Genomic DNA, 26923 nt, shown 5'->3' with positions numbered 1-26923 from the left:
GTGGTGCACAATATGACATCATAGAAGATCCAGGAAAAAAGGACATTAGGAGAAAAATGCCAAAAAAAAATGTCATTAAATTATCTGATATCGTGAAACAACTTGACATGATTTTTTAAAAATGATTTTCATGGCACGTTTCCATAGATTCTGTGTGTGTGTATTGTCTACTTTGTTATATATTCACCAGCATTTACTCTGCACAATTATATTTATTCTGACCCTTCATTAAATTGAATGAAGTGATAGATTTTGATAAAGTGACAGAGGAACTAAAAAAGTTATTTGTGCTTCAATCCGAACACACAATTTAAACAGTCTGATCACTTTGCCTTTGTGTCTCATGGTAAAGACTTCTGACTAAAGGAGTTAATCACTTGTTTGTCCATGGATCTCTGCCTGATGAGACAAACCAGGGTTAGTTTGAATCCCTTACTAAGCTCTGGCTGGACTGAAAGGGGTAGTAATGCCATAATAACACAGCTGGTGTAACCACAATTATATAACAACTAACAATCTCTTGCACAGGACAGCTGAACACTATCTGGATATGGATGCTGTGTGTGTTTGTGCATTTGTTCTTATGGCCTTTTCGTGTAACACATGACCCACCACACACACATACACACCCCAGCATGCACAATCACACACATGATGATTATATAAAGCATTTTGGCTTGACTTGGCATGTCAATGAAAACACCAGACTGGACACAGCTGACTGGTTGGATTTGTCGTTTTACAAGTGACCTGCACACACACTCACAGAAACAGACTGAAACAATATTTTTACAGTTGTGAAGGGGTCATATAAGGTTTCTGAAATGCAATGGAGAATTAAAAGTTAAGTAGGTTTCTGTCAGGGATTTTTAACCTGCATTACTGCCAACTAAGGTGACTTAGCACAAATTTTAACAGCTGATTTATAATGTCATTATGTGGTAGTTACTAGCAAATAATCAGTTAGCACATTAAAGTGACTGCAATACACCTGCAATGTAAGCTTGAAGCGCTATAAAGAAGAGGTTCCTAAAGCTGGGGGTCAGGACCCCACTGTGGGTCACAAATCAACAAATGCAGAGTATTTGATTTTGTTTAAAAATAGGCGTAATGATAATGGTGAAACAATGGTTTGCTATAAATATTAAAATCTGAAAAAAATGTTTTGAATTGGTGTCACAAAGCAATAGCCAGACGCATATGTTTGGGAACTATTGTACTAAAAGTGAGGAACATACATTTAATAGCAACATTTCTAATAAGCATATATATAATAAAAGAAATCATAAAACTTAAAAAATATATGTAAAGTACATTCTTAATAAATAATAAAAGTACAAAATATTTTGTGTATTTCTAAAAGCCTTGTACTACCTGTGATTGTAAAACATAATTTTTACTACTTTTTTTTGTTATTTTCAAATATAATTATTATTTTTCATTTTATTTTGTGTTCTTTTTGATCCATTTGTTTGTGTGTGTTATTGTTTTAGCTGTTTACATCAAACACGGCCTGAAAAAGTCATTTGTATTCAGTATTTTATGTAGTTCAACTGTGTTTGAAGATCTTAGAGATTTTGTTTTTTTAGGCCTATACTATAATCTTACATTGGTATTTGTTTGTTCTTGTCCCCATTTACTTGTGAGGGGTTAAAATGTTTTGTGTCCCACAGAAAGGAAATCAAAAGATGTATTATTGTAGCAAAAAGCAAAACATTTTCATGTCATAAAATAAAATGCTGCTGAATATTTGTTTTTATCGGTTTTTTTTTTTTTCACCTTCAGGGCTCCATATTTTATTTCAGAAAATGTAGGCCTTATTTTTTAAATTATTATTTCATTACAGAACCCTAATCCCAATGAATCATTGTAACATGTGTCCAAATGAGTTAAAATATATGTTTTTCTTACTCAGTTTTTTGGCAAACACATAGAGATAATAGCAGCTGCCAACTTGTACTACTCCCACTCTGTGTGAGTGAACTCTACTACTTAGCCATGCCCCCCTGAACTTCCCCCCTACTTCTGCAGTCAAATCTGTACATTTGTCTTTTCTTTTTTTATTTATTTCTGTGTATTTTGCTTGTTTGCTTCCATCTTTTGAATTCATTATTGTTTTTTTCAACTGGCAACTTGCTCCTCCCACCATAACTATAATCCCTACAAACCCACCACACCCACCCCCCTCTGTTGCCATGTGTGATCAAGCATCCAGTCTGTTTGTCACACACTTTGGACAGAGGGGGAGATACACATGGATTGAGATGATGTGTGTATGTTTGGGAGAGAGAGATCAAACAGAGGAGAGATCAGGGAGCAGAACCGGGTGATGTGTGGAACAGATTAATGGAAAGGGGCTGATGCTGCTGTCGCTATGATACACATTTATACTTTGACGTTAGTCTGAACTGTCCATTTAGTTAATAACCCTGTTTGGTGCAGTTTTAGTGGTTTATTTTGTAGCCTTTTTTATTTTTGACTGCAATGAAAGAGGTTTAGTTCTTAGTCATACTGGCTATTTTTATTGTGGTATGTAGCGGAGGACTAGAGCTGCAACCGATGAACCTAAGAGGACAGAAAGCAGGAGGACTTGAAGTAAAGCAGTGGAATAATAGGATTGACACGTCTTTTGCAAATATGAAGTGAAAAGGCAACATTCTGAACTTTAAAAGCTTGTGTGTTTTATTATTATTATTATTTTTTTTTTATGTGCGTACAGAGCTCAGGCCGTTGCTAAAATCATTTGTTTTATTCTTTCCTTTGCGAGTCTGGCAAAACTAGGATTGTAAAACTAGGGAATCAGGAGCTAAGATGAGACCAAGAATTGTGTGCAGCGTGGAAAAAAGATGTACATATACATTTTAAAACATTTCTAGAATTTCACCTTACTTAAAAACATACCTTAGAAATACTACCTTCGCTGTACAATGTAGACATATAAGGTATAGTGTTAAAATGTTTGTATTGCAGCTCTAAGTTGCTAAAAAGCAGTTTATGGCAATATTTTTTTAAGTACATAGTGTGGTTTTCCAGTGTGGTACGTAGTACTGTCCACTATAAGGGCTGTGCAGTATGTCATGCGGTGTACGCAGTCGCTCCATGGTGGTAATCCATAGCAGATGTACTCAACATGCTGTACCAAAACCTGAGACGAGTAAGTTGTTATTGTTGCTTTATCTTTGGGTTTCTCACTAGTTGTAACAGGGTTTTATTTTAAAATCACTGAGAATGTAATTAATAAATGACTCTTTCCTGTTTTTGCAGGCCAACCCCCCTCCAGTGGTGGTCAATACCGACAGCGTAGACACCCCCCCATATGTAAGTATTGCTTAAACTACACTGATTAGTGAACAGCGTCCTTTTAGTGGTTAGTTCTAGATAAGAATTATGTCTCTTTTTGGGTAATTATTGAGAAAAGCCAAGAACTGATGAATCATTTTAAAGATACTAGTGTTTTTTATGTTGTTTGTGTAGTTAATTATTGGTTTTGGACATAAGAATAAACCTATATGCAGCTTAAATTTGTTTATTGATTAAAAATCAGCCTGTTTAAGATTAAGATCTACATGTAGGTTGCTATACAGCATGTACATATACAATTTTATCTTAAAAACCTTTTACTTCCACTTCATCTCTGTTTAAAAAATAAAATCTCATGTTGAAATTTTTGCTTGTTTTTCGACACTCAATTTTAAAGGCATGTAGTAATAAAAAGGAAAAAAAATGCAAAACCTGTATTTCCCACGAATAATTACTGTCATAGTATAATAATTAATTTTAAAATGTCTGAAAGATTATTTATTGTCTTTAATTTTTAAGAATTCAGTTAATCTTTTAAAGGAACAACTTTCTCCACATTAAGATTAATTTGCCCTTATACTTGTTTTCTATATAATCTGGGATTACTCAGTCTATTTCCCAAAGAATGAAAAACAAAGTAAAAAAAAATCTTTTAGCACCACTTCGAAAGTCTAGTTCCAAAGGTTCGAAGAGAATGTTTTCTGAGCCTGAAAAATCTTTTTAAGGATATAGAATATGCAAGAGTGGTTTTCCTACATTTATGTGCTGCCTTTTGATGTGGAAATACAGTTTAAATGTCATTAGAGCTTGTTTTATGGCAAACGCAAGCCTGAATTCAGAAGCATTGGATAAAAAAGAAAAGTCTTATTTTTAACACAATATTCTACCCTTCAGAAAGAGAAGGACTTGCAAGCTTTAAAAACCATCCATATAAAGATGCCCATGACAGGAAAACAATAAAAATGTCAGCCCCACTGTTGTATCAAACACAGAGTTTAAAGCTTCTGCTCCTGCAATTAAATATCTATAATGAATGTTAGCATATATGTCCAGTAAATGTGTGCTTTAAAGGCTGCAGCATCCTATTTAAACAGAACTCTCAATCCAGAATTAGATAAATCCAGATGTCCTCATAATGTTGACCAGCTGCTGCAGGGAATCAATGTGGTTTTGTTAGATAATTTTATTATGTAATTACTGTGGAACTGCTCCCTGCTGGACTGAATCTGTAAGAAATTTCAATTAGGGACGGATTCCCTTGACATTCAGATAACTCCCTTAATCACTGAATGATATTAAGGACTGTCCGTTGCTTGCTTTTTTATTGTTTCTGATAAAGTTCATTACCTAGTTCCAAAAAAAAAAAATTGAATATCTAAGCAATTTCAGTGCTGGTTTAGGAGTAAAGCAGGATCATGTAACCGTTGTTTGTTCAAATAATTGAGTTACACTTTTTATGCTGCAATGCTCAGTCAAAAGGGAGGAGGAGCATTTCTGTGGATGAGAATAGACTCACAACACATGGCATTTTAAGGGAGACTGTTTAAAATAGCAAATATTCAAAATCTAAAGTAATCTGACTGCACAAAGACACAGATTACAGACAGGCGGATTACATTGGCCCCTGGGGCGCCAGTCGACCACTGTATCTCTGTGTGGCTGTTTGATCTAGTGCATGCAGCAACTGCATCTACAAAAATGTAGTACCACCTAGAGAGTGTCTGAGAAGAAATATCTGTGTGCTTCTAATTCAGTTCAAAAGTCTGTGCACCCCTTCCTCATTGTCTATAGTTCCTTATCTGTGCATGGCCATGGGGGCTGGGGCCTATCATGATGGTCATTGACAAATAGACACAACAGATTTTAAAGACAACACTTTTGAATGTGACATCAGAGATGCATCATCAGAAGCTGCGCATTAGGATTTTAATCTTCTGGATATGTCATTCATAAATATTATCCACTTTGATTTTGTATTATATGTTGTGTGATTTTTGTCGTTATATAAACAGGTTGATTAAGTAATAGTACACTATTTTAATGTTAGTGTTTCATTTTAGTTTACCTATATAGAATCAATATACTTATTGTATAGATATAAAACAAAAGCAGAGCAAGTTTATTTATATAACACAATTCAGTACATGGGCAATTCAAAGTGCTTTACATGAACTAAACAATAAAATAGAAGATAAATAAAACCAGAGTAAACGCAGATGATGATAAAAACATGATAAAAGCAGGTAAAACAAAACAGTTTGACCACAACCTTAAGCAAATAATACCTCAGTTAACAGTTAACTTCAACAGTCAAAGGGAGCTCTAAACAAATGCGTTTTTAACATTGACTCCAAATAATGTAGGCTTTCACCACTTTTAAAAATATTCTGCAAGTTTGTTCCAGACAACATCACAGAAATGGAATGCTCCTTTTCTGTGTTTGGTTCTAGTTCCAGTGTAGGCTTGAACTAGAAGACCTGAGTGGTCTGGGAGGTTGATACACTGACAACAAATCTGACATGTATTGAGGTGCAGATCCATTAAGTGATTTATAGACTATCAGAAGGATTTTAAAGTCTATTCTCTGAGCTACAGGGAGCCAGTGAATGGATTGCAGAACTGGGCTGATGTGCTCTACTTTCTTAGTTCTAGTGAGGACAGTTGCAGCAGTGTTTTGGATCAGCTGCAGGTGTCTCATGGACATTTTAGGCAAACCTATGAAGATAAATGCATGATTGAGTTTTTCTAGTTCTTGCTTGGACATTAGTTCTTTACTTAGTCCATTGTGACACCAATATTTTTGCCATTATCAGTGCTTTCTATCTGTAGTAGCTGAAACTGTGGGCTAACAATGGATCTCTCCTTTTTTGGTTGGAAATTATTACATCAGTTTTGTTTTTATTCAATTGAAAAAATTATGGAGCATCCACATATCTGTACTAAGCATCCAGCCAATGCCCTGATGGATTCATAGTCACCTGGCAGACATGGGCAATGTGGAGTCAACAAGTCATCTCCATGTCATGTATTTGTTCTACCCAGCCACTAAAGCAGGTGAGTCCAATCTTCACCGTGAATTAACCTGTGCAGATTGGACTCACCTGGTTAATTGGCTGGGTAGATTAAATACATGACATGGAGATGACTTGTTGACTCCACATTGCCCATGTCTGTCACCTGGTGGCATTGAGCTGTAAAGCTCTGTGTTGTTTGCATAGTTAGTTAGTGCAAGAAGTTAGTTAGTCTTGACGCTTGCTATTTACTGAGCTAAGAGGAGCATGTAGATGTTGAATAGTAGGGGGCCCAGAATGGAGCCTTTAGGAACCTTGGATGTCATTCTTCTGGTCTCTGATTTAAAGTTCCCTACTTACACATAAAAGTCCCTGTCCTTCAGGCAGGATTCAAACCAGTCCAGTGAAGTACCAGAAAGGTCGACCCAGTTTTCTAGATGCAAAGCACTGTTTCCTTTGTGAACGAGCTTGCAGTCCAAGCCGACAAAGCAAACACTGGCAAAATTATCCTTTTTTTAACATTTGCAATAAATTACAACACCTATGACATTTAGATAACAATTCAAAAATCCACTGTAAAAGGGACATTAAAACGTCTTTTTGCTTTAAAACAAATGGGGCATCAGCTATCAATTATTTCTGGAATTGAATAATAAATATTTTGTTTTTTAATGACTGACTAGTCTAGAAAGAAATACCCTGAGCAATAAGCAAGTGTTTGAACTTAAAAAGCAAGACATTTGAGATACATTTTAAATGGCTAAAACATTAAGAAATTGATTAAATACAAGAAATGCCATGTGAAAAACTTTAGATACAATATTTTTATTTACATTCGAAATTCCTAGCAAAACATTTCTGACTGTTAATTTACATTTGCTTAAAAGTCTTATCTTTTATGCCTTACTCCCTTATTTTGGATATTACTTAAACTATTAATTCCTGAATATCAGCAGTGGTTTAAAAATACTAACAGCTCACTGTTCCCTAAAGATGCTTACCACATTTCATTACACAAAAATATTGTCTCTTTTTTTTCCTCTCTGACAGGTCAATGGAACAGAAGCAGACTATGAGTATGAGGAAATCACGCTGGAAAGGGTAAAAAAATGTTCCATGCACTTCATGCACCAAAGAAATTTTACTTTGAATTTTATAAAATGCTGCTGTCTTTCAAATTGTAATGAGTAGCAGACCTAACACATCAGTTCCTAATGTGTCTGACATAATGATGCACAAAACATTGAACATGTATCATAACCCTTGGACTTTTTCAAAGTTTGTTGCATATCATCCAGATGCTTTAATGTGTTTCCCTTTTTGTGTGAAAGAGCAACACGAGTGAACGCATGTACCTTTAAAGTGTGTGAGAAGGCTACATGGCTTTCAGTTTTTTTCTATTTAGAAATCTCAGTAATGTTGCATGCATTTGTATCAAGTCCTCCTTAATCGTATGCCGCTTAAATAAGATCTAGTGCAAAACCCTTTAGCACCTGTGTGTAGGTTCCAAAATATATTACCGTTTTTGGGGAGATCTCAAAAATTTGTTGTAAAGCATCAGCCAAAAAAAATGATCATAAAGGTCAAAGAACGCTTGACTAATCACGACTAGATGAAAATATCCAAAGCTTTAAACGTATCACTGTTCAATTCAAAACCCAAAAAACAGAGGAAAGCAAACAACTTAAACATATGTAATCATGACCTTCCACCCAGACACAGGCTGTCCAAGCAGAGCATTAATAAGACTTCCAGCAGAGATAGTTGGTATCTCTGAAGATACATAGCTCAGTTTGAAGAATTTGAAGCAGAAGATTATTGTTGTAAAAAAACATTTGGGGGAACCTGCTGTGGACTGAAGGACATATACAGTAATCTATATGTGTAGAAAACTATCAATAACTCCTTTTTTTTCTTTTATGATTGTTTTGTAAAATCTAAAGTGATCTCTCTGTTTGTAACATTTGAAATAATTAAGAAGTCAATTGGTAATACAAACTTTTGCAAGGACTCCTGTTTAGTCAGTCAAAATTTGGTAGATCTTGCTTCTGCCAAATCTCCCTTCTATTCAATCTCATCATTTGTTTTTCCTGTTTTTTTAGCTTTAGTGTTAGTCCATGTCCACAACTTGCTCCCCTGTCCTCTCCATTTCTTTTTTTCTAATCACCCACTTTCCTTTCACAGTCCTCTACGATTCCCCTTCCCTGATTATATTCCCTTTCTCTCATCCCCAAGGCGGTCTTTCTGTGTCTCACTTTGCCGTTCTATTCTCTTGTGACCTGGTTCTGTCTGCTTGACTGAAGCTGCTTTAAAGTCACCACGGACAAAGATGCAAACACAGCAGCAGCAGATATTAAACTAGATCTAAATCCATGACAGGGCATGGGTAAAAGAATGCCTGCCAGCAGCTAAGGTTTCAAGCATGTAATATAATTTAAAATAACTTAAATGTTCTGGTTTTGTTACATTATTAAATTAATAAGAAAAATCAAAATATTACACCTAGTTATATATTTATTTACACAGTAGATGTTTTCAAGTTATATTAAGATTCATGTTGATTATAGTTTTATTCAGGTTCCAATGAGAGTATGAGGTTTTGGCAGCAAGACGTTATAATCCGTATACAAATTATTTCATTATAACAACATCATAGGTGTACTGTGATGTCTTTTATAATAATAAACATCATGAGTATATTATATTTAAAAAGGTCCTGTTTAAAACATTATAATTTCTGATTTTTTTCTTTCCAATTTAAATGCAAACCAATATTTATTCGATGCATTGCAGCTCGCCTGTTTCCATCTCTCCTCAGTACTGTTTTAGCTGCCATCTTTTATGTTGTAATGTGGCTTTAAGCATGACTATTATGAAGGTGACCTGCCCTGTTGATATTATATTCAGTTGTCTTCTAATGTTCTTTCATTAAATGTTTCTTAGGCAGGATAGGCTTGATTTTTTTCCACTATTCTTCTCGACCACAAGCCTATGCTAAAGCAATCATCACACGAATCTACCAAGAGGGTTTACCAGCAATACCAGCAATCTTGTAAATATCCAAGGTTTTGTGACGTGTGATAAAGTAAATTACAAGTCGGATTAGGAAGAGAAATAAAAACGACTGACGGGAAGAGAGAAATAGAACTACAAGGCTTCTTTTAATGAATGTTAGTAGGGAGAGCCCTGCTGTGTTCTCGGAGTGGATAATGTGTCTTTTATGTACAAAATATATGCAAGACCGGTATTTCACAAAAAGAAATGGCTTTATTCTTTCTTTTTAATGTATTTTTTCTCCCCTGTAGAGAAAGTATAAAACTGTGCATTATTACTCACATAAGGCTATAGTAAAAACTTTTCTCTCAGTGAAACATGAATATTCAGCCTATCTAAAATCAACAATAATTTAAATAGTGTTACAGATTATCATATCAATATTTCCTACATATAATGCTATCTTTTACATTTATATAGTTACATTGTTTTAACTTTAAAACATACTGTAGACTTAAGCCAAAATATGTATATTATTTAGGTAATTAGTTAGGCTACCTGCTGTATAAGCCAACAGTTAATCTGATTCTTAACAAATATTGACATTTTTGAACGGGGTAAACTTAATCCAGCATTTTTGGCCCTTTAGCTACCACAAGATAACTTTTTCTAAATTGAAACTTTTTAAAACAGGTAAACATATCTTTTTCTTGTGATTCTTTGGAAAGATTTGTTTGCCTATTATTCAGGTAACTGAACAGCAGAGAGAAATATTTTGGCAGCCACCATATGGATACCATCAAATAAGAAAGTATTTTAAACCAAAGTGGTGTTTAAAGGTGTTTTTTAAACTCTGCTATACATTGATGGATGTAACTGGCATAACATGATAATCCATATGAAAATGAAATGTTTTCAAATTTATATTAGACTTGAAAAAAAAACCTTACCAGAACTTTAGTTTGATTATCTTTCATTTTTCATTGGAAAATTATTTTTGTTAGGAATTACCGGCATTTTTTTCACATACTTTCTTTCTGTTTGTATGAGCAGGGTAACTCAGGCCTGGGCTTCAGTATTGCTGGTGGCACAGATAACCCCCACATTGGAGAAGACCCTTCAATCTTCATAACCAAGATAATCCCAGGAGGAGCTGCAGCGCAGAATGGACGACTCAGGTATAAGCAATTTTTTTTTTTTTTTTTACAATGTCTTAAATTCAGATTTCTGTTCACACAAAGCTGATGTACTTTGAATAGTGTTTGAAATCATATATGTTGCTTTTGATTTTAGAATATTTCCTCAAGGATGTGTGATTATGTAGCACCATCATTTACATAGATATATATATATATATTTTATAACAAGAACAAGAATTAAGATAAACAGCTATTATTTTTTGTAATTTGAAGCTGAAAAAAAAGCCAAAGAAAATTTAGAATCTTTAAAAAAAAAAACTATCGGTTAAATAAATACTAAAACTACAATTAGGAGAAGATATGTGGAGAAGTAAAAGCAGATATACCCCAGATGCACACTTCTTTTACTTCAATTGAAATTCTTAACGTCTAGCACATTTTATAATGAATATTAATATGCAATACCAACATTTGCAGCTGTACTGAATTACCCTTTAAGGTGTCTTTCACCTTAAATACATTTTCATCAGTTGCATAATAGTTACATGTTTTTGTTGTTATATGCACTTACTTACCTTTTTTAGATCAGGGTAAGTGGCTGTAGATGGCTTTTTATTTATATCCCTTTTAGCCTTTTTAAAGGTTGACACATATCTGCCTTACTTTAATGACAGATCTTCCTCTCCTTCCCATTTTGAAAGATGGCTAATAGATATAGACACCTGTGTTACATCACTTGTATCCCCTAAGAATTTTTTTTTGTATCAATAAATATTAATTTGAAAATGTAAGGTATGAATTAAAACAAAGGATCTTCAGTTCCTCTTAAATTATTGCTAACTGAAGCCAGAGAATTTTATTAAATAAAGAAATAGCTCATAATGCAGGATATCAGTTGTGATGCTCATATAGCAATTATTGTATCAAAGCTTTCCAATAATTGTGAGATAATGCTGAGAAAAATGATTTCAGTGCTTTGCCTTACATAGTCTATATTACTGCTGTGCAGGGTGAATGACTGTATAGTCCGAGTGAATGACACGGATGTCAGGGAGGTGACACACAGCGGAGCAGTGGAGGCACTCAAGGAGGCAGGAGGACTGGTCCGATTGTGTATACGACGCAGGAGGAGCCTCGCTGAAAGAATCATGGATATTAAACTGGTCAAAGGACCCAAAGGTGAGACTTTGCCATAAACACAATTATCACTGAAGTGCTGTACATCATTTTAACTTAAACATACAGTTTTTGATTTGAAAATAACGACAAAAAGATAGGTTAAGCATGAGATAAATACAAATAAATCTGTTTGGTTTTTTTTTAGTTCTGAAACAAAGTTTTCTCTTAAATCATATGAGTTGAAACTTGAAATCATTTGTTGAAATTATTCAGCTTGGGAAGCAGAAAACTAACCGATAAGTTAAAACAATTCATGAAACACCTTAAAACAATAATTTAACATAGATTTATGAATGTGCTAGTTCTTAAAATTTGTTAAAAGTTTCTGCAAGATTAATACATTTGTCAATTATAAAAAAAGATTTAAAATGTCATAAATATTACCTTTATATGTTGTTTTATTTTATTTTATTTTATTTTATTTTAGGTTTAGGATTCAGCATAGCAGGGGGTGTTGGAAACCAACACGTTCCAGGTGACAACAGCATCTATGTGACTAAAATCATTGAGGGAGGAGCTGCACACAAAGATGGACGGTTACAAATAGGAGATAAACTTATTGCTGTAAGAAACCCTTTTATGTGTTCTTTATGATATCTCTGATTCTGGCTCATATATTTGGTTTTGCAGAGGCCATATCCATCCCGACATTTTTTACACTTTTTAAATGTAGCACCTCTGCACTGTTTCTGAAGTAAAAATACAAAACTTGATATTTCTACAACCAAATCTTTTCTTTTTTATCAAGGTAAATGCTTCTTGTTTGGAGGAGGTAACTCATGAAGATGCAGTTGCAGCACTAAAGTCCACTCCGGATGTAGTGTACCTCCGCGTTGCTAAACACAGCTCCCTTTTCATCAATGACAACTTCCCTCCACCTGATGTCACTAACTGTGAGTACAAACTTAACATAGTTTTTATGAAGTTTACTACAGTAAAGTTATCTGTCAGCAGAAAACCAGTTTTTGAATGCAGGTTTAACAGTATCACTGATATCTTTGGCATCAATATAATGTTAAGATTTAAATAAACTTAAATGTTGTTTATAGTTTAAATCAATCTATCTATCTATCTATCTATCTATCTATCTATCTATCTATCCATCCATCCATCCATCCATCCATCCATCCATCCATCCATCCATCCATCCATCCATCCATCCATCCATCCATCCATCCATCCATCCATCCATCCATCCATCCATCCATCCATCCATCAATCCATCCATCCATTCATCCATCCATAACTGATTTTGTCTTGTGTTTAGCTTGTCTCTGAACACAGACTATGCTATTCAGCTTGGTTTACAGATTTTAGTCAAGGCCATTTCAGAAGCCGAATTTTAGATCAACCATTGCTCCAATGACATGTTGCAATATATCATGTAACTCTAGTTAAAACCTTTGGGTGCACAGTGGCACAGTTTTTACCACTGCTGCCTTGCAGCAAGAGGGTAATGGGTTTGCATGTTCTTTGTGTGCATTTGTAGTTTTTTTTGTGTGTGTGTTGCAGTCCCATCCCATGGTTAAAAAGCATATGTTCATGGATAATTGGTGATTTCAAATGGCCTTTGGGTGTGTGTGTGTGTATGTTTCTGCCTTTATACTTCTTATGATTCACTCTGTGTAGCCCAGTGATGGTTTCCAGGATGTACCATGTCTCCCACTGCTTCACCACTAGGAATAGACTCAGTTTCACCAAAACTCCTGTAAGGATTAAGTGAATGTAAAAAATACCTTTACAGGTTTCAAAAAAATCACTAACATACATTAAAGCTAATTTCTGCAATAAATTAGGCATGCTAACATTGAACTTAATGGTTCCTACCAAAACCCCATCGTAAATATACTGCTCAAAAAAGTAAAGGGAACACAAAACTAATACATCTTTGATCTGATTGAATGAAATATTCTCATTGAATATTTTGCTCTGTACCAAGATTAATTTGTTGACAACAAAATCCCACAAAAATCATCAATGGAAAATTCAACTCAGTTTATTCATATAGCACCAAATTCACAACACATGTCATCTCAAGGCACTTTACAGTTCAACCAATCAAATGTACACTGCAAAAATGATCTAAAAATGAATAAAAAAGTCTAAAAGTAAGTGTATTTACCCTTAATTTGAGTAGGTAAATAAGATAATTTGCCAATGGAATGAGTATTTTAACTCTTAAAATAAGATAAATAGATATTATACACTTGAAATAAGACAATACAATAGTTTTTTTCTTATTTTAAATGTAAATTGTCTTGTTCCATTGGCAAAGTGTCTCACTTACCTACTAAATTCAAGAAAAAATGCACTTAATTTATGAAAAAATGACTTATTGAGATTTACATTTTTTGCAGTGTATTAACCAGTGGAGGCCTGGATTCAGAGTCATTAACAAAATTTAAGTGGAAAAACAAACTACAGGCTGATCCATCTTTGATTTAATGTCCTTAAAACTGGTCAAAGTGAGGCTCAGTATTGTGTGTGCCCTCCGTATGCTTGTATGGGCTCCTGCCTCATGCCTGGTCATGCTCCTGATTGTGATCTCCTCCCAGAAAGCATCCACCAACTCTGAGACAGTCTGTGGTTTATCATGAACTTGGCGGATGTATTGAGACATGATGTACCAGATGTGCTAAATTGGATACAGGTCTGGGGAACAAGCAGGCCAGTACATAGCTTCAATGCCTTCATCTTGCAAGAACTGCTGACACACTCCAACCACATCAAGTCTAGCATTGTCCTTTAGCAGGAACCCAGGGCCAACCACACCAGCATATGCTCTAAAAAGGTTTAGTTGGATATCTATCAAGAATTATACAAGATGTTTTTTGATTTTTTACAAAAACTATCTAGATTATCTGCAACATTCCAAATTATATAATTCTAAATATTTTGGCTGTATGTCTATCGAAATGTCAAGTGACAATCCCAATGAATTTAGATTTGTGATTCTCATATTCTCATATTAGATTTTTGTTGAAGTTTGTTGTGTGTGGAATGTTTCGCAAAGAAGCCGAAGCTCCTTATGATTTACTGTGTGCCAGAGTACACATGTTTAAAAGAAAACACACAATTAAGAAGAATTCAGACCAAGTTATGGAAAAGTAAAACAATTAAAGAGAAGAAGGGCCAAAAGTACTGCAGATATTTACTCCTACATATGAAGAAAATTTTTATATAATATTTTAGGATTTGAATTCACTCAATAATTGTCTATCAACAGTATACAGAGTGTAATCATTAGAGAAGGATGCGGTTAAAATAGCTTTAAAATCTGAACACTGTGCTATTCAAATAGGATTTCTGATCTCTTAAAAGTAGTTAATAAGCTTACTGTATGTAAAAAGAAAAAAGAAAAAAAAAGAAATAACATTTTGGACCAAAATTATTAGGACTACCTTTCTAGAATACATAAAAAAAAAATCTTTGACCCAAATAAATTAAAACTGATCACAGATGGATACTTTCTAGAAATCTTTCATGACGGGTCAGATATGTTTTACAACCTGTCAAATGTGCCTTTCTTATGATGAGAGCTAACTATCACCTCAAATCTTATATAATGTAAACTTTTAAGAATAATTCTTTACTCAAAATCCCAGTAAATTTAATCAATGTCTGACTATTATGACTCATTTATCTTATTGCATTACAGTATACATTTTAGGACATCCTCAGGTCTCAGGAAAAACAGCTATGAGTTCTTAGGAGTAAAAAAAGTTGAAAAAACTGGGATTAAAATTTGTTCTGTTGTTGTTTCTAATAACAGAAATACATTTGAGGATTTTAGGCAGAAATTGTAGCTTTGGTCACTTAAATATCTCAGAATCAGAAATACTTTAATAATCCCAGAGGGAAATTACTTTTGTTACACGCTCTAGTTACAGTTTTACATGACATATACACACATCCAAATATCTACCCAGTTGGTCAAGATATTGAATAAAGCCATTTTGTTTAGACCTCATAATTTAATTCTTCGGATTTGAGAATATGCTAAAATGTATTACTAAGTGTTCAATCTTTTTTTAAATTGATGAACAGTATACTGTCAGTACACTGTTTGACACTTATACTGTGTCAAACAGTGTCTTTAAAGATGAAAGGGTTTGTTGAACTCATTGATGGCTTTGAGCAGGTTCATCTAGCTTTATGACATATTTGCAAGGCATGCTCTCATATGTTTTCATTTTAAAGAAGATCTCAATGAAATCTGTGTCTGTGTTACATTATATTTATCCATAGGGAAAGATAAAAAAAAAAAACATTATTTGGCACCCTTCACCTCCACTACAGTTTTCTCCGTTATCTAAACCATGGCCCCTTTTTTGTTTTAGATGTACAGAAAATAGGGAAGTATAAATGAAGATATCTTTCACTACCATTTATTTTGTAACTTTAAGAATTGCTACTATTTATACCAATGCTATAATCCTTTTTGATTTTAATGTACAAATAGCATTATTACAGTTAAAATCTCCAAACACAAATTATATCTTTCAATTTGTTTTTAGTACCTTTATGCAACTTTTATTCCCTTTCAATGCTAATGGGGACCGTAGAATAAAGATAACGCTCAACCTAAAATCTTACAAAATTAAGAAACCTAAGAAATAAGTAGGACAATCCATTTAAAAGGGTCTGAAACATGCTTTCCTAAATAATAATATTATGTTTTCGTAAACCTGTTTAGTTTACAAAAACCTGAGTATACATTTTGTTTTTAAACAAAGATCACATCTAACAGTCAGTTCAATTTTAATGTGACGTAACTACTTCTGCTTGTCTTATACTTTTCATTTTTGAAATGTTAATTTTCAAAGCAATTTTATATTTTGTATTTTTTAACTTAAAATTTTTGCTAAGCTCTGAAATTATGATACAGTCATTATGTTAATAAATGTACAGTTCTATCACACTAAACCTGTATTTGTGTCCCAGCAGCATATTCCCCACATCAGGACAACCATGTAAGTCCTTACATGAGTGGGAGCCAGTCTGTAAGTCCAGCCCCACTGACCACACCAAGATACTCACCTCTGACCAGGAGCCTGACGGCAGACGAAGATGTTCCCAGGTGAGAGAGAGCATATATTCAGAATCACATCAATTCAGGTTTTCCTTTATATCTTTTTGTTTCTGGTTTGTGTATTGTTCTTCTCAGAGACCGATGTTGACCCAATGACTTTTTTTTTATCAAGGTATTATTTTTGATTTAAACTGAGTGACTTCTTTGGTCCTTTTGCCACTCTGCAGCTGCTTGTGTATGTTGTTCTCACTGAAAGGCAGATGGATCAGTGAATTTTTGTCTAGCGTGTAAACTTGGGTCACATATGTGCTAATGCACATCCAGTCTCTTACCCACAAACACATTCAGATATCCTCCCAGCACTGCTTCGCTGTCTTTAATCCATTTTAATGGAGGGATTAAAGCCCATTGCAGCCCCCGTCACTCGCCTGGCATCACCGTGGTTACCAGAAAAGGACTCATTTCGTCACAAACCTTTAGGCCAATGAGTGAGCTTTGACAATAATAAATCTGATAAGACCCAGGCTGGACGCAGGATGGTCATTTTGACGTCTGGCCTTCTTTTTTCTCCAGATACTATGTTTTTCCAGTATTGACTGATATTAGAAAAATAAGGCCTCTCTTTATTTGCTTTTTTTCATCAAATCTTTTTTTCACCTGCATACCTAGTATTTATTTTGATATAATATTTTCTAGAATAAAGAATTCTAACTACTCTATCATTTGATGTCCACTAAAACCCCTAAAATACTTTCACTTTCCATGTTAGATATTTGCCTTTGTCTTTGCAAAGATGCTGTGGTTGAAATCCAAGTTAAAGGTTGGACTAACACTGATACTGGGGAAGTAAAGCACCTGACTCAGGTAGACATGAATAAGTTCAATCAGCGAAACCAAAAGGGTTAAGAAACAAACGGTACAAGATATTTACCAAAAATATTCTTTAACATCTGGTATAATATCAACTATATTAATTCAATTACAGTATATTTACTTTCTGTATTTTTTTATTATTTAATGTGTCATTTACACTGATTGCTTAAAGAATAATCATAAAAACATAAACAATGGAAGACTAGACTAAAAGTGTGTGTTGAGTGCAATGGTTATCTGTTGGAGTTCACTCAAATGTTGTTGCTACAAAACTGAGGAAGTGTTACCCTGACATCTACTGGTGAACATAATGAATAACGTCAAAAAGAAATACTTCCTCCACCTAAAAGAAAAATATATCACCTTGACATATTTTTAGTCCTCTGGAATGCTGCTACTGCTTAGTAATGTAGAAGAATTCCAGTGGGGGTTTTTCAATGACCCTTTGAAATATATCATCTAACATCTCTTACATCTTCGCTGTATGATTTGTGTTGCTTACAGGGAACCCAGGCGAGTTGTTCTACAAAGGGGTTCTACGGGTCTTGGCTTTAACATTGTTGGAGGGGAAGATGGAGAGGGGATCTTCATCTCTTTCATACTGGCTGGAGGTCCAGCTGATCTCTGTGGAGAGCTAAGAAAAGGAGACCGCATCCTGTCGGTATGAGCTAAGAGCTCTCTGTGGATTCTTATTGCCACAATTATAATTATTAATTGTACAATTTTACTTTTATTATATTTGAGTTCACATGCAGCATCTCTAAAGGGACTTGTTTTGACAATTTATCCTTCTTAATACCTCTTTTATATTGTTATACTGCATGTTTATAGTAATAATTTGTCATAAAACTTCTTAAAATGTCTAGTTAATATGACCATTTTAAACTTAAAGGATTTCTTATTGAATTTACTCTCAATATCTACAGAAATCTGAAAATTTCAGTTAATGATTTTAGTTATGTGCTGCTTGTTACAGTTACCCAGCAGCTTGTTTGGCTGACAATGGTTGTGTGTGTGGTGAGAGGCTGCCTTGCTTGTTTGTTGAAGCCATATTTCATGATGTGTGGGTGTTAAAGCTGCATGTTGTGCTAGACTCAAATGAAAAATGGTTTTAATTTCCTTAAGAAGGGATTCAAGATGAGTATAATCCCCAGGCTGCAGAGGTGCTTAATATCCCTGCAGAATTATGGTATTATTTATTCAAGCAAGTGCAGTCAAGAGAATGATTTTGATGCATTAAACAGGGCTTAACAAAAAACATGCATGTTATATTAGTAAGAGCTGCTGACCCACTAGGATGCACTTTGAAGATTAGGATCTGTTAGGATGAGGGCTAAAACTATATATATTTGTATGTGCAGGTGAACGGCGTGGACCTTTCCATTGCAACACATGAGCAGGCAGCTGCAGCTCTAAAGAATGCTGGACAAACGGTTACTATCGTAGCTCAGTATAGACCTGATGGTAAGTAGAAAAAACTGGGCTTTTGGGTTAGTTTTTGGCAAAGGAGAGTCAAACACCTCATAGTAATGTCATAGTTGTGTCTCCTCTTGTTTTTTCCCTCAGGTTATCTTGAAGTATAAACTTGACAAGTTGCATTTTATTGTGAAAATTCCTTAGCAAAACATTTAGTTGAAAATGAGGTATGTTTTACAGAGTAAAAGTAAAGAAAATAGTTGATCATTTTACTTTCCATTAAACACAAATTAAGATGTGAAAATCATGTAAGATCTAATTTTTGAAATTTAAAGGGGTCATAGAATGCAAAACCGAGTTTACAGTGTCATAGATGAATAGCGATAGTTCGGTGGGTGAAATGGACGTACATAGAAGTTCAAACCCCATCGACACCTCCTTCTCTGCAAATCTCACAATTCTAAACTTCCGCCATAAAACAGGTGAATCCAAAAGAACCACGGAATTGACGTAAATTCAGGGATGTTGCCTTATTTGTTTCTGGCCTGTACTTTTGTCACGCCCTGAAATTGACATGAATACAGGTAGATGTAAGACACCAGTTTAGCTGTTTAGCCTACAGCTGGGTTTACTTCTACAAGAATTACAAAGCAGGCAGTTTCTCTATTGAAAATTAGCCAGAACCATGGGGGTAAATGCAGTATGCCAGGCTGCACGGAGAAAGGGGAACATTTTCAACAGTCTTCCCAATTATTAAAAGACTCGATAGGCATGGATTATTCTTGCATATCAGAAGATCCCTGCAAAGTTTGATGCTCAGCTTTTCATTTGCTCTAAGCATTTTACCGAAGACAGCTTTCAAAATCTGGACAGTTCAAAGCAGGATTTGCTAAATTTCTTTTTTTGAAAAGAGGGGCTGTTCTGACCGTAAGTCCATCACAACCGGAAGCTCTAAGTAATATTTTGTCGATAAGCTGTTGATAGCAGTGCTAGCATATCTAGGGTGACCAGATCTGGGTTTCCGAAAAGGAGAACACTTTTTTGGGCAGCCTTTTTTCATTGGACCGGACCGGGCATTCAAACTTCTCCGGGGCTGGTCCCGGGACAGAGCCAGCTGGGGTCGGAGCGACCGAACTCGACCCGGTGATGGTAGCCGCGGCCCCATGCTTCCCCCCGCCTGCCTTACTGGCTTGGTTCTTCTGCACTGTAGTCAACCAAAATCCCGGACGATTGTGAAATTCCCCGGACATTTTTTTAGGTATGAAAAGTAGGACATGTAAAAGAGGACATCTGGTCACCCTACCAAATCAACAATTTGATGTTTCAGTGAGTGACTGCTTGTTTCTATGATGCGTCTTAGCTCAGCAGCTTCACACGTAAACCAACCAATCAGCACACAGCTCATCTAAATATTCATGAGCATACCATGAAAGGAAGAAAACCTGTTGTTTCATTCTAGGGCTTTTAACCAGGCTTACATTAGGGCTCATAGAACAGCAAATATGCCATTTTTAGCCCAACCAACATTATAGACCCTATTCAGAGACCTTAAGAACAGCACCAAATACCCTATATAATCATTCTCTGACCCCTTTCAAAGTGGGACTTTGAAATTTCCATTTACTTCACTAATATCACTAATAGCACCTAAAACAATTTCCTTTCCAAGCTTATATGGTTTGGTTTAGATGTCTGAAACCTGAACATAAGATGGTGTTCCAGTAGGACTCATTTTGGCTTCTGAAGGAACCCTTCTAAATTCTCTACCTCAATCTTTTTGACATTTAAATTAACTTCACTAATCTTAGCATGCCAGGTGTGCCATAAGCTTGTATATGCCTAAGAAAATATGTGGTGGAGGTGCAGCTGAGAACCAGTAATGCATATTTTATTTGGGATGTGAATATTTAACCCTGTATGAACCAGAGCAGAACGGTAACTCTGAGCACAGCTCACAAGGTGAATCTCACAATCTGATCAATTGTAAGATCTAAATTTACCTTCAGTAGAGACCATTAAAGCAGTTCTAAACACATTATGTTTTGGTAGATTTTTCCTCCCCTTAGTGGAAAAAAGCTGTACTGCTCAGGCTGAAGGACTACAGCATTTCCCATGAGCACCGGGGCATTGAATTGAACTGCATTTCTTTTTCCAGTTGCTGTGTCAAAAATGAATATTGATGAGGTAATGAATCTAACTGTGGTGAAACAATCTCTTTTGATGTTGAAAATAAGAACGTTTAACTTTGATTTTGTACATTATTACTGCACCGCTACCCCCTGCTAGAATGTTTCTTTTGGAGGGAAATTTGTGATTTATTTTTGACATAATATTGAGATATTAAGCAAGATTAGTTGTTAATTGTTGCAGAAAACAGCCATCTTAACAATCTTGGGTTTTACTGGTTCTTTTTTTTTCTGAAGTTATATAGATGATTATTATATTTGTTATCATGATCAGTCAATTTATATTTTGTATATTTTATTATCCTTTAGAAACATGTAACAAGGAACAAGTCTTTTTACGTTGTTAATTTAAAATATGAAAATTAAAATTGAAATACAAAGGAATTTCTATTTTAAGAGTCAAAAAGGAATAAGTGAAATTAAAAAAATTATTTGAGTTTTGTTTTCTGTTTCGATTAACAGAAAAATTTAATTAGTTTGAAAGAGATACAAACAGGGGACAGTTTTCTTTCGTTTTGGTGTTCTTTTTTGTTTTTCTAAGACCAGATGCAGTCTCTTATTTTACGTGAGCACCATATTTGACAGAGTGTAGGTATCACTGAAATAAAGCAGCAATGGCATGATGTGAAAGTCTGTACTCTTATGAAGGTACAAAATCTGGTATCAAAAAATAAGCAAAACAAGCCTTTCATTTCTGTTTTAAGTTAATAACAAACAAAAAAATGTATCAAAATAAAATCAAACATAAATGGAGACAATCCCATTATTGAAAATACCTTAATGTTAACTTTGAACCCCCTTTATTATATGTAGTTTTCTGCTGTTTGACTTAGTTAAGGCACAGTGAGTTTCTTTGATAATTTGTTATATATTGAAAAAATGGAATCTATAAATATCTGATAATTGCATTAATATTATGTATGAGTTTTGCAGTTTATAGTCAGTGACACTGCAATCATTATATTTCTGCATAGCTGTAGAGTAAAAATAGAGATGTGAACAGTAGTCTAAACAGATGGCTCAATTGCTGATTACAGGGAGAATATTATTTGCTTTTAGTGTAAAATCTGCTCCAAATGTTCCATATTAAAGGAATAGTCACAAACTGTAACACTGGTTCTAAGCCTTATCCTGCACAGGAGTAGAGATTTCCTATAAAAAATTGTGATGGATAACATCTAAAAGGGAGAACTTGGATGATATTTACAATAGGCATACTGTTCATTATAATGCTTCCCCTCCCTCCAGAAATCTTAAAGTTGGTTCATAGCTGTTGTTCGTTAAACCCAGTTACAAGGCAGCAATGGTGAACATGATGGTAACCATGACTTTTATAACAACGCAATATTGCTTTTGAAAGGAATACAAGTGCAACCCTCAGAATTTCATCTGAGTCACTAGCAACTGCTGTGGTGTGTTAAAGAGGATCAGCACCACGGAGAGTGCTTTAAGCTCTTAAACAGTAAAAAAGAAAGCCTCTACGAAACATACAAATTGCCCAGAGTTCTGTGCTCACAAGGGAACTTGAAAGTCTTTCAGTTTGATCAGTGACAAAAACATATTCCAAAACATGAATCAAAATCAATAAAATGTAAATTTCTTTATTATGTGATACTAAATGCATTTAGTATTTATAGTATTTATGCAACTACTAAATTACTAAATGATTAAATGAATATACAGTATATCTGTGTAGGAATAGGAAACTACATTGGGTAAAACTCCTTATGCAAACTGATTCAGGATTCATAAGGCTTAGATCTGATTTTAAATCTGTCACCCTGTGCATGCATATAACACATTCTTTATTACCCACTCTGGCTTCGAGCACCGGATATACTGCTAGCCATTTTGCATCAGAAGATGCATAGTTCTGGTGTCATAACATTAGTTACATTGTTTTGGACTTGTTGTAGTGCATGTGGTTCAACCATTCAGTGAAATATAATTGAGGTGGCCAAATGATTGTCAGAAGCCATATATTTAAAAAAAATTAAGCCATAACGGATAAACAGAGCAAATATATTAGCTTTTCATGGCTATATTTTTGCCTACAATCACTCCAAAAATGTCTTTTGTATCTCTGAAAGGGATTTCTGAAAATTCATTCACTACTGATGACCATTACTAATCGATGAGTCACAGTAAATCACGATAGGATGCTCAAGGGAGCTGAGGGTATACTGCCCGCTGCAGCCACCTTCGTCATCTGCATGTGATTTAAATTATCTGTAAACCTCTGCCCCTGCCTTTTTCCATGTGTCACAGTCTCTGTGCATGCTTCTTTGTCCTGGTCCCCAAATGTAATATGATGTTGTTGACAGTGTTTCTGGATGCTTGATCGATTGTTGTCTTCTGTCCTGTTTATTATGGCTTGTAGTCTAAAACTGAATTGTCCTACGGGGATAAATAAAGTTGTTGGATTTTATTAGATTTACAAAGAATTAAATAAGAAGACATGCAACAATGTTTATATTAAGCGACAGTATGTCTGCGTCGTGACACTCCTACAGACTTTGTTAGTGACTGTCCAATGAACTCTGCATCAAACCTTCTGTCCATGCTGGGCTTTGGTCAGTGCCTGACTTGCATTTGTTCCATGTTTGTCCCATTCCCATGGTGGTCCCATGCAGCTCTCCCTCTGTTTCACAAGTAGCAGTTGCCAAAGAGAGAGGAGCTCATAACAACCTTGAGCTGCAGGAGAGGAAAAGTGTCTGTGGGTTTTGGTCTCCCCCTGTTGTTTGTTTTAAATATGGAACTGTAGCCAAACACAAGACAGCACAACACTGCACTGAAAGTGGTATATAGTGTGTGTGTATTGTATAGAGAGAGAGAGAGAGAGAGAGAGAGAGAGAGAGAGAGAGAAATTATTTCAGCTAGTGCAGCAGATGCAGATTTAAAGACAACCAATGCAGTTTGTGTGTAAAATCCCTTCATACTGAGTTAGCACTGCAGCCATTCTCGATTTTGTGTAGTTCAGCAATTAGCACATTTAAATGCATGTTTATTTAAAATAATGTCTTTTCACAAACAGATTGCTGTTTCTCTTCTTTTAGGCATACTGACACTTATAAGTACATAATATGTATTAAAAAAGAACAACATCACATAATTAATTTAACAACATTCACTGAACATTGCTCTTAAAAGAAAAAAAAAAAAACAATTTTTATTAGCTAAAACTTAAATTTAAAGTATAAAATATTAAGTGCACCTCATCTTGTTGCTACAATTATGAGTTTGAATATGATGCTCATGTCAGCCTATCACTCTATGCAGTAGAGAAAAGCAGTTTGTAATGTAGCTATTAATTAAGCCCAATTACTTAAAGTTAAGTGTTTCTTTTTTTCATGACTGCAGTTTTCACTAAATATATGCCTAACAGATACATAAATGGGATTGTGTCAAATACAACATTTATTGAATGTAGCTTCTGACATGTTTACTTGAAGAATCCTTTGTATCATTTATATTTAACTCCAAGCTGTTAGATTTGTCTGAGATTTTAGCATTTTATCCATGGTTTAAGGCTCTGACCATCGTTTTTCTTGTAATATTAACAGCGCCCGTTTGGCATGATGCAATGGCCCTTAAGAATTAGCGATGAACTTAATATAGTTTTTTATAGATAAGTATCAACTAAAGGTCAGGAATACTGCCAGGATTCCCATCATTCTTTAATGAAACACTTTGAGGACCAAAAAAGCCCCTATATATGATAAGAGATCCAGTATGGTAGAGGAGGATATTGCCAACTACATCAGCACCATGGACAGCACAATGGAATTTTGCTATTATACTGTACATCACAGCAAGGCTAAAGACAACCGAGTGTTAGTACTGAGCTTAAGTCTCTACTTTTAAGACACAAAACATCTAAATCTTGCTGTTGTAAAAAATATCTTTTAAACTCTTTCCACTTTTGCAATAGTCTTATGTTTCTTCTCATTTATCTCAGAGAGATTTGTAAGAGCTTATTGAATAAGAGAAATGATAAAGAAGAATGCAACCAAATAAAATGCTACTGCCTCAATTTTATTTTCGAAACAATACTATTTATGACTTTTTTTTCTTGCCTCATGTCCCTATTTTAAGGTTTCTGGTACCAATCTAGTTTCTGTTGGCTGTTGATCTTGATTGCAAATTAAGGGATAGATTTTCCAAAGGTACCTTTTTATGTTTACGTGTAAAGTCGTTTACATTTCACACTCTCCAACATCAGGTTTCCTGATGTTGATCTATAATACTTCCTGTTGCACAGAAGTTTTTATTTATTGGGATTACACTCTGCTGTCACTGGCATACACTTTATGCACACACACGGCACACACCCACCAATGATACACACAGAAGCAGTTTCTGTCAGCAGTAATACTGAGGTGATGCAGAGGGGATTATTTTCTCTTCTGTTAGCCTGCTTATTAAACTTTGCATGTGTGCCAGAGTGTGATGTGTGTGTTGTACATTAGTTGATATTCTGCGGATTAGTAGCTGCTCCATGTCGTGGCTTTTAAATTTAAAGTCATAGAAAAACTGTTAACTAAATACATGAAGTAAATGTCTGCCCCCCATGTTTCCCTGTTTTCTTCGCTCTTCTCTTCAATGTGTTCCACCCCTCCACCTGTCAGTGCGTTCTCTTCCCAGGTTTTCTGCTGTCTGTGGTAATGGTCTGACTCACCACCTACATAAATGTGATCTCAGGGATTTCAAGCTTCAGTTGTAGTGGGTAGATGACTGACTTGAGATTTCCTGTATGACGCTGTGTAACAGTTATCATGAGTTTTAAACCTCATTTCACAGCTTTGATTTTGAAACTCAGCTCTGCACATATATAAGGGTTGTGTCTTTGCATTTTTTTTTTCGTTCTTTTCTTATCTCCTTTACAACCTGATTATCCTGATCAATGGCTGTATAGAATGCTGTCCTTTACTCTTTAATTATTGATGAGCCTACTTGCCAGCACTGGTATTTTTAGAGCCAAGACCTTATAGTCCCAGACGCATATTAGAATACACAGGAGAAATTTACCAGGTAGAGAAACATTTGATAGTTTTTTTTTTCCTTTTTTTAATACCATTAAATTGCATTTAATACCATATAACAATACCATTTAAAGGCCAACATAGAAACTATATTCAGAAAATTTAATTGAAAGGTTTACAGTATGTAATAATTTTGATAAACTATGAAACTCTCACTATGGGGATACATTCATCAAGCAATTGTATTCAGTTTCAGTTTATTGTTATTGTGCCAATTCACAGCATATCTCATCTCAGGCACTTTTTAGACAGTTTGGTTATATCATACAGAGACATAGGTTAAATAGATCAAGGAAACCCAGATGATTGCATCGAGTCCATCCATCCAGTCCATCCATCCATCCATCCATCCATCCATCCTCATTGCTTGAAGCAAGGACTAATTCCCAAAAGAGGGCAGTGTATTCTTTCAAGCGAACCATAGCCTTAGACTTTGTTACATAGTGAGTAAGAACTAAAAGATGGGTATTGTTCACATTGTGGAAAAAATAAGATAAATTGTTTAGAATAGGATGTTTTCAAACTTTGCAAGAAACTCGGCCTGCCCAACTTATAAAAAATCCCTTTCTCTCCCTTACATTAAACCCACAGAAAGACAACACAGTCTTAAAACTAAATCTTTGAAACTATTAAGTAACAGTTCACTGTCTGCAGAGAAAAATATTTTTCCTATTTAACAAAAGCCATCCTAATTCTGGCCAATCGCCAAGCTGTTCTTGAGCATGCTGTTAGACAAAAAGTTCTGCCCAGA

At 34.9% G+C, this 26923-nt stretch overlaps 1 protein-coding gene across 4 annotated transcripts in view; it reads left to right on the top strand.

Moving 5' to 3' along the window:
• The window catches only part of LOC119772509 (discs large homolog 1-like protein), a 56976-nt gene that overhangs the window by 3853 nt on the left and 26200 nt on the right, over window positions 1-26923 (top strand). For 2 of the 4 annotated variants that reach the window (XM_038268950.1, XM_038268952.1), the window contains exons 2-10: window positions 3265-3318; window positions 7362-7412; window positions 10359-10483; window positions 11454-11623; window positions 12051-12187; window positions 12372-12516; window positions 16568-16703; window positions 18033-18189; window positions 18890-18992. In XM_038268950.1, the coding sequence (XP_038124878.1) occupies window positions 3265-3318; window positions 7362-7412; window positions 10359-10483; window positions 11454-11623; window positions 12051-12187; window positions 12372-12516; window positions 16568-16703; window positions 18033-18189; window positions 18890-18992 (1078 nt within the window). Of the gene's footprint in view, window positions 1-2233; window positions 3155-3264; window positions 3319-7361; window positions 7413-10358; window positions 10484-11453; window positions 11624-12050; window positions 12188-12371; window positions 12517-16567; window positions 16704-18032; window positions 18190-18889; window positions 18993-26923 lie in introns of those variants that run through there. The other 2 variants (XM_038268953.1, XM_038268951.1) reach the window with 2 other exon arrangements.

The sequence above is a fragment of the Cyprinodon tularosa genome, unplaced genomic scaffold, assembly GCF_016077235.1.
Source record: "Cyprinodon tularosa strain WSP-4 unplaced genomic scaffold, ASM1607723v1 ctg710, whole genome shotgun sequence".
NCBI lineage: Eukaryota > Metazoa > Chordata > Actinopteri > Cyprinodontiformes > Cyprinodontidae > Cyprinodon > Cyprinodon tularosa.
This window is presented reverse-complemented; position numbering and strand designations above follow the sequence as displayed.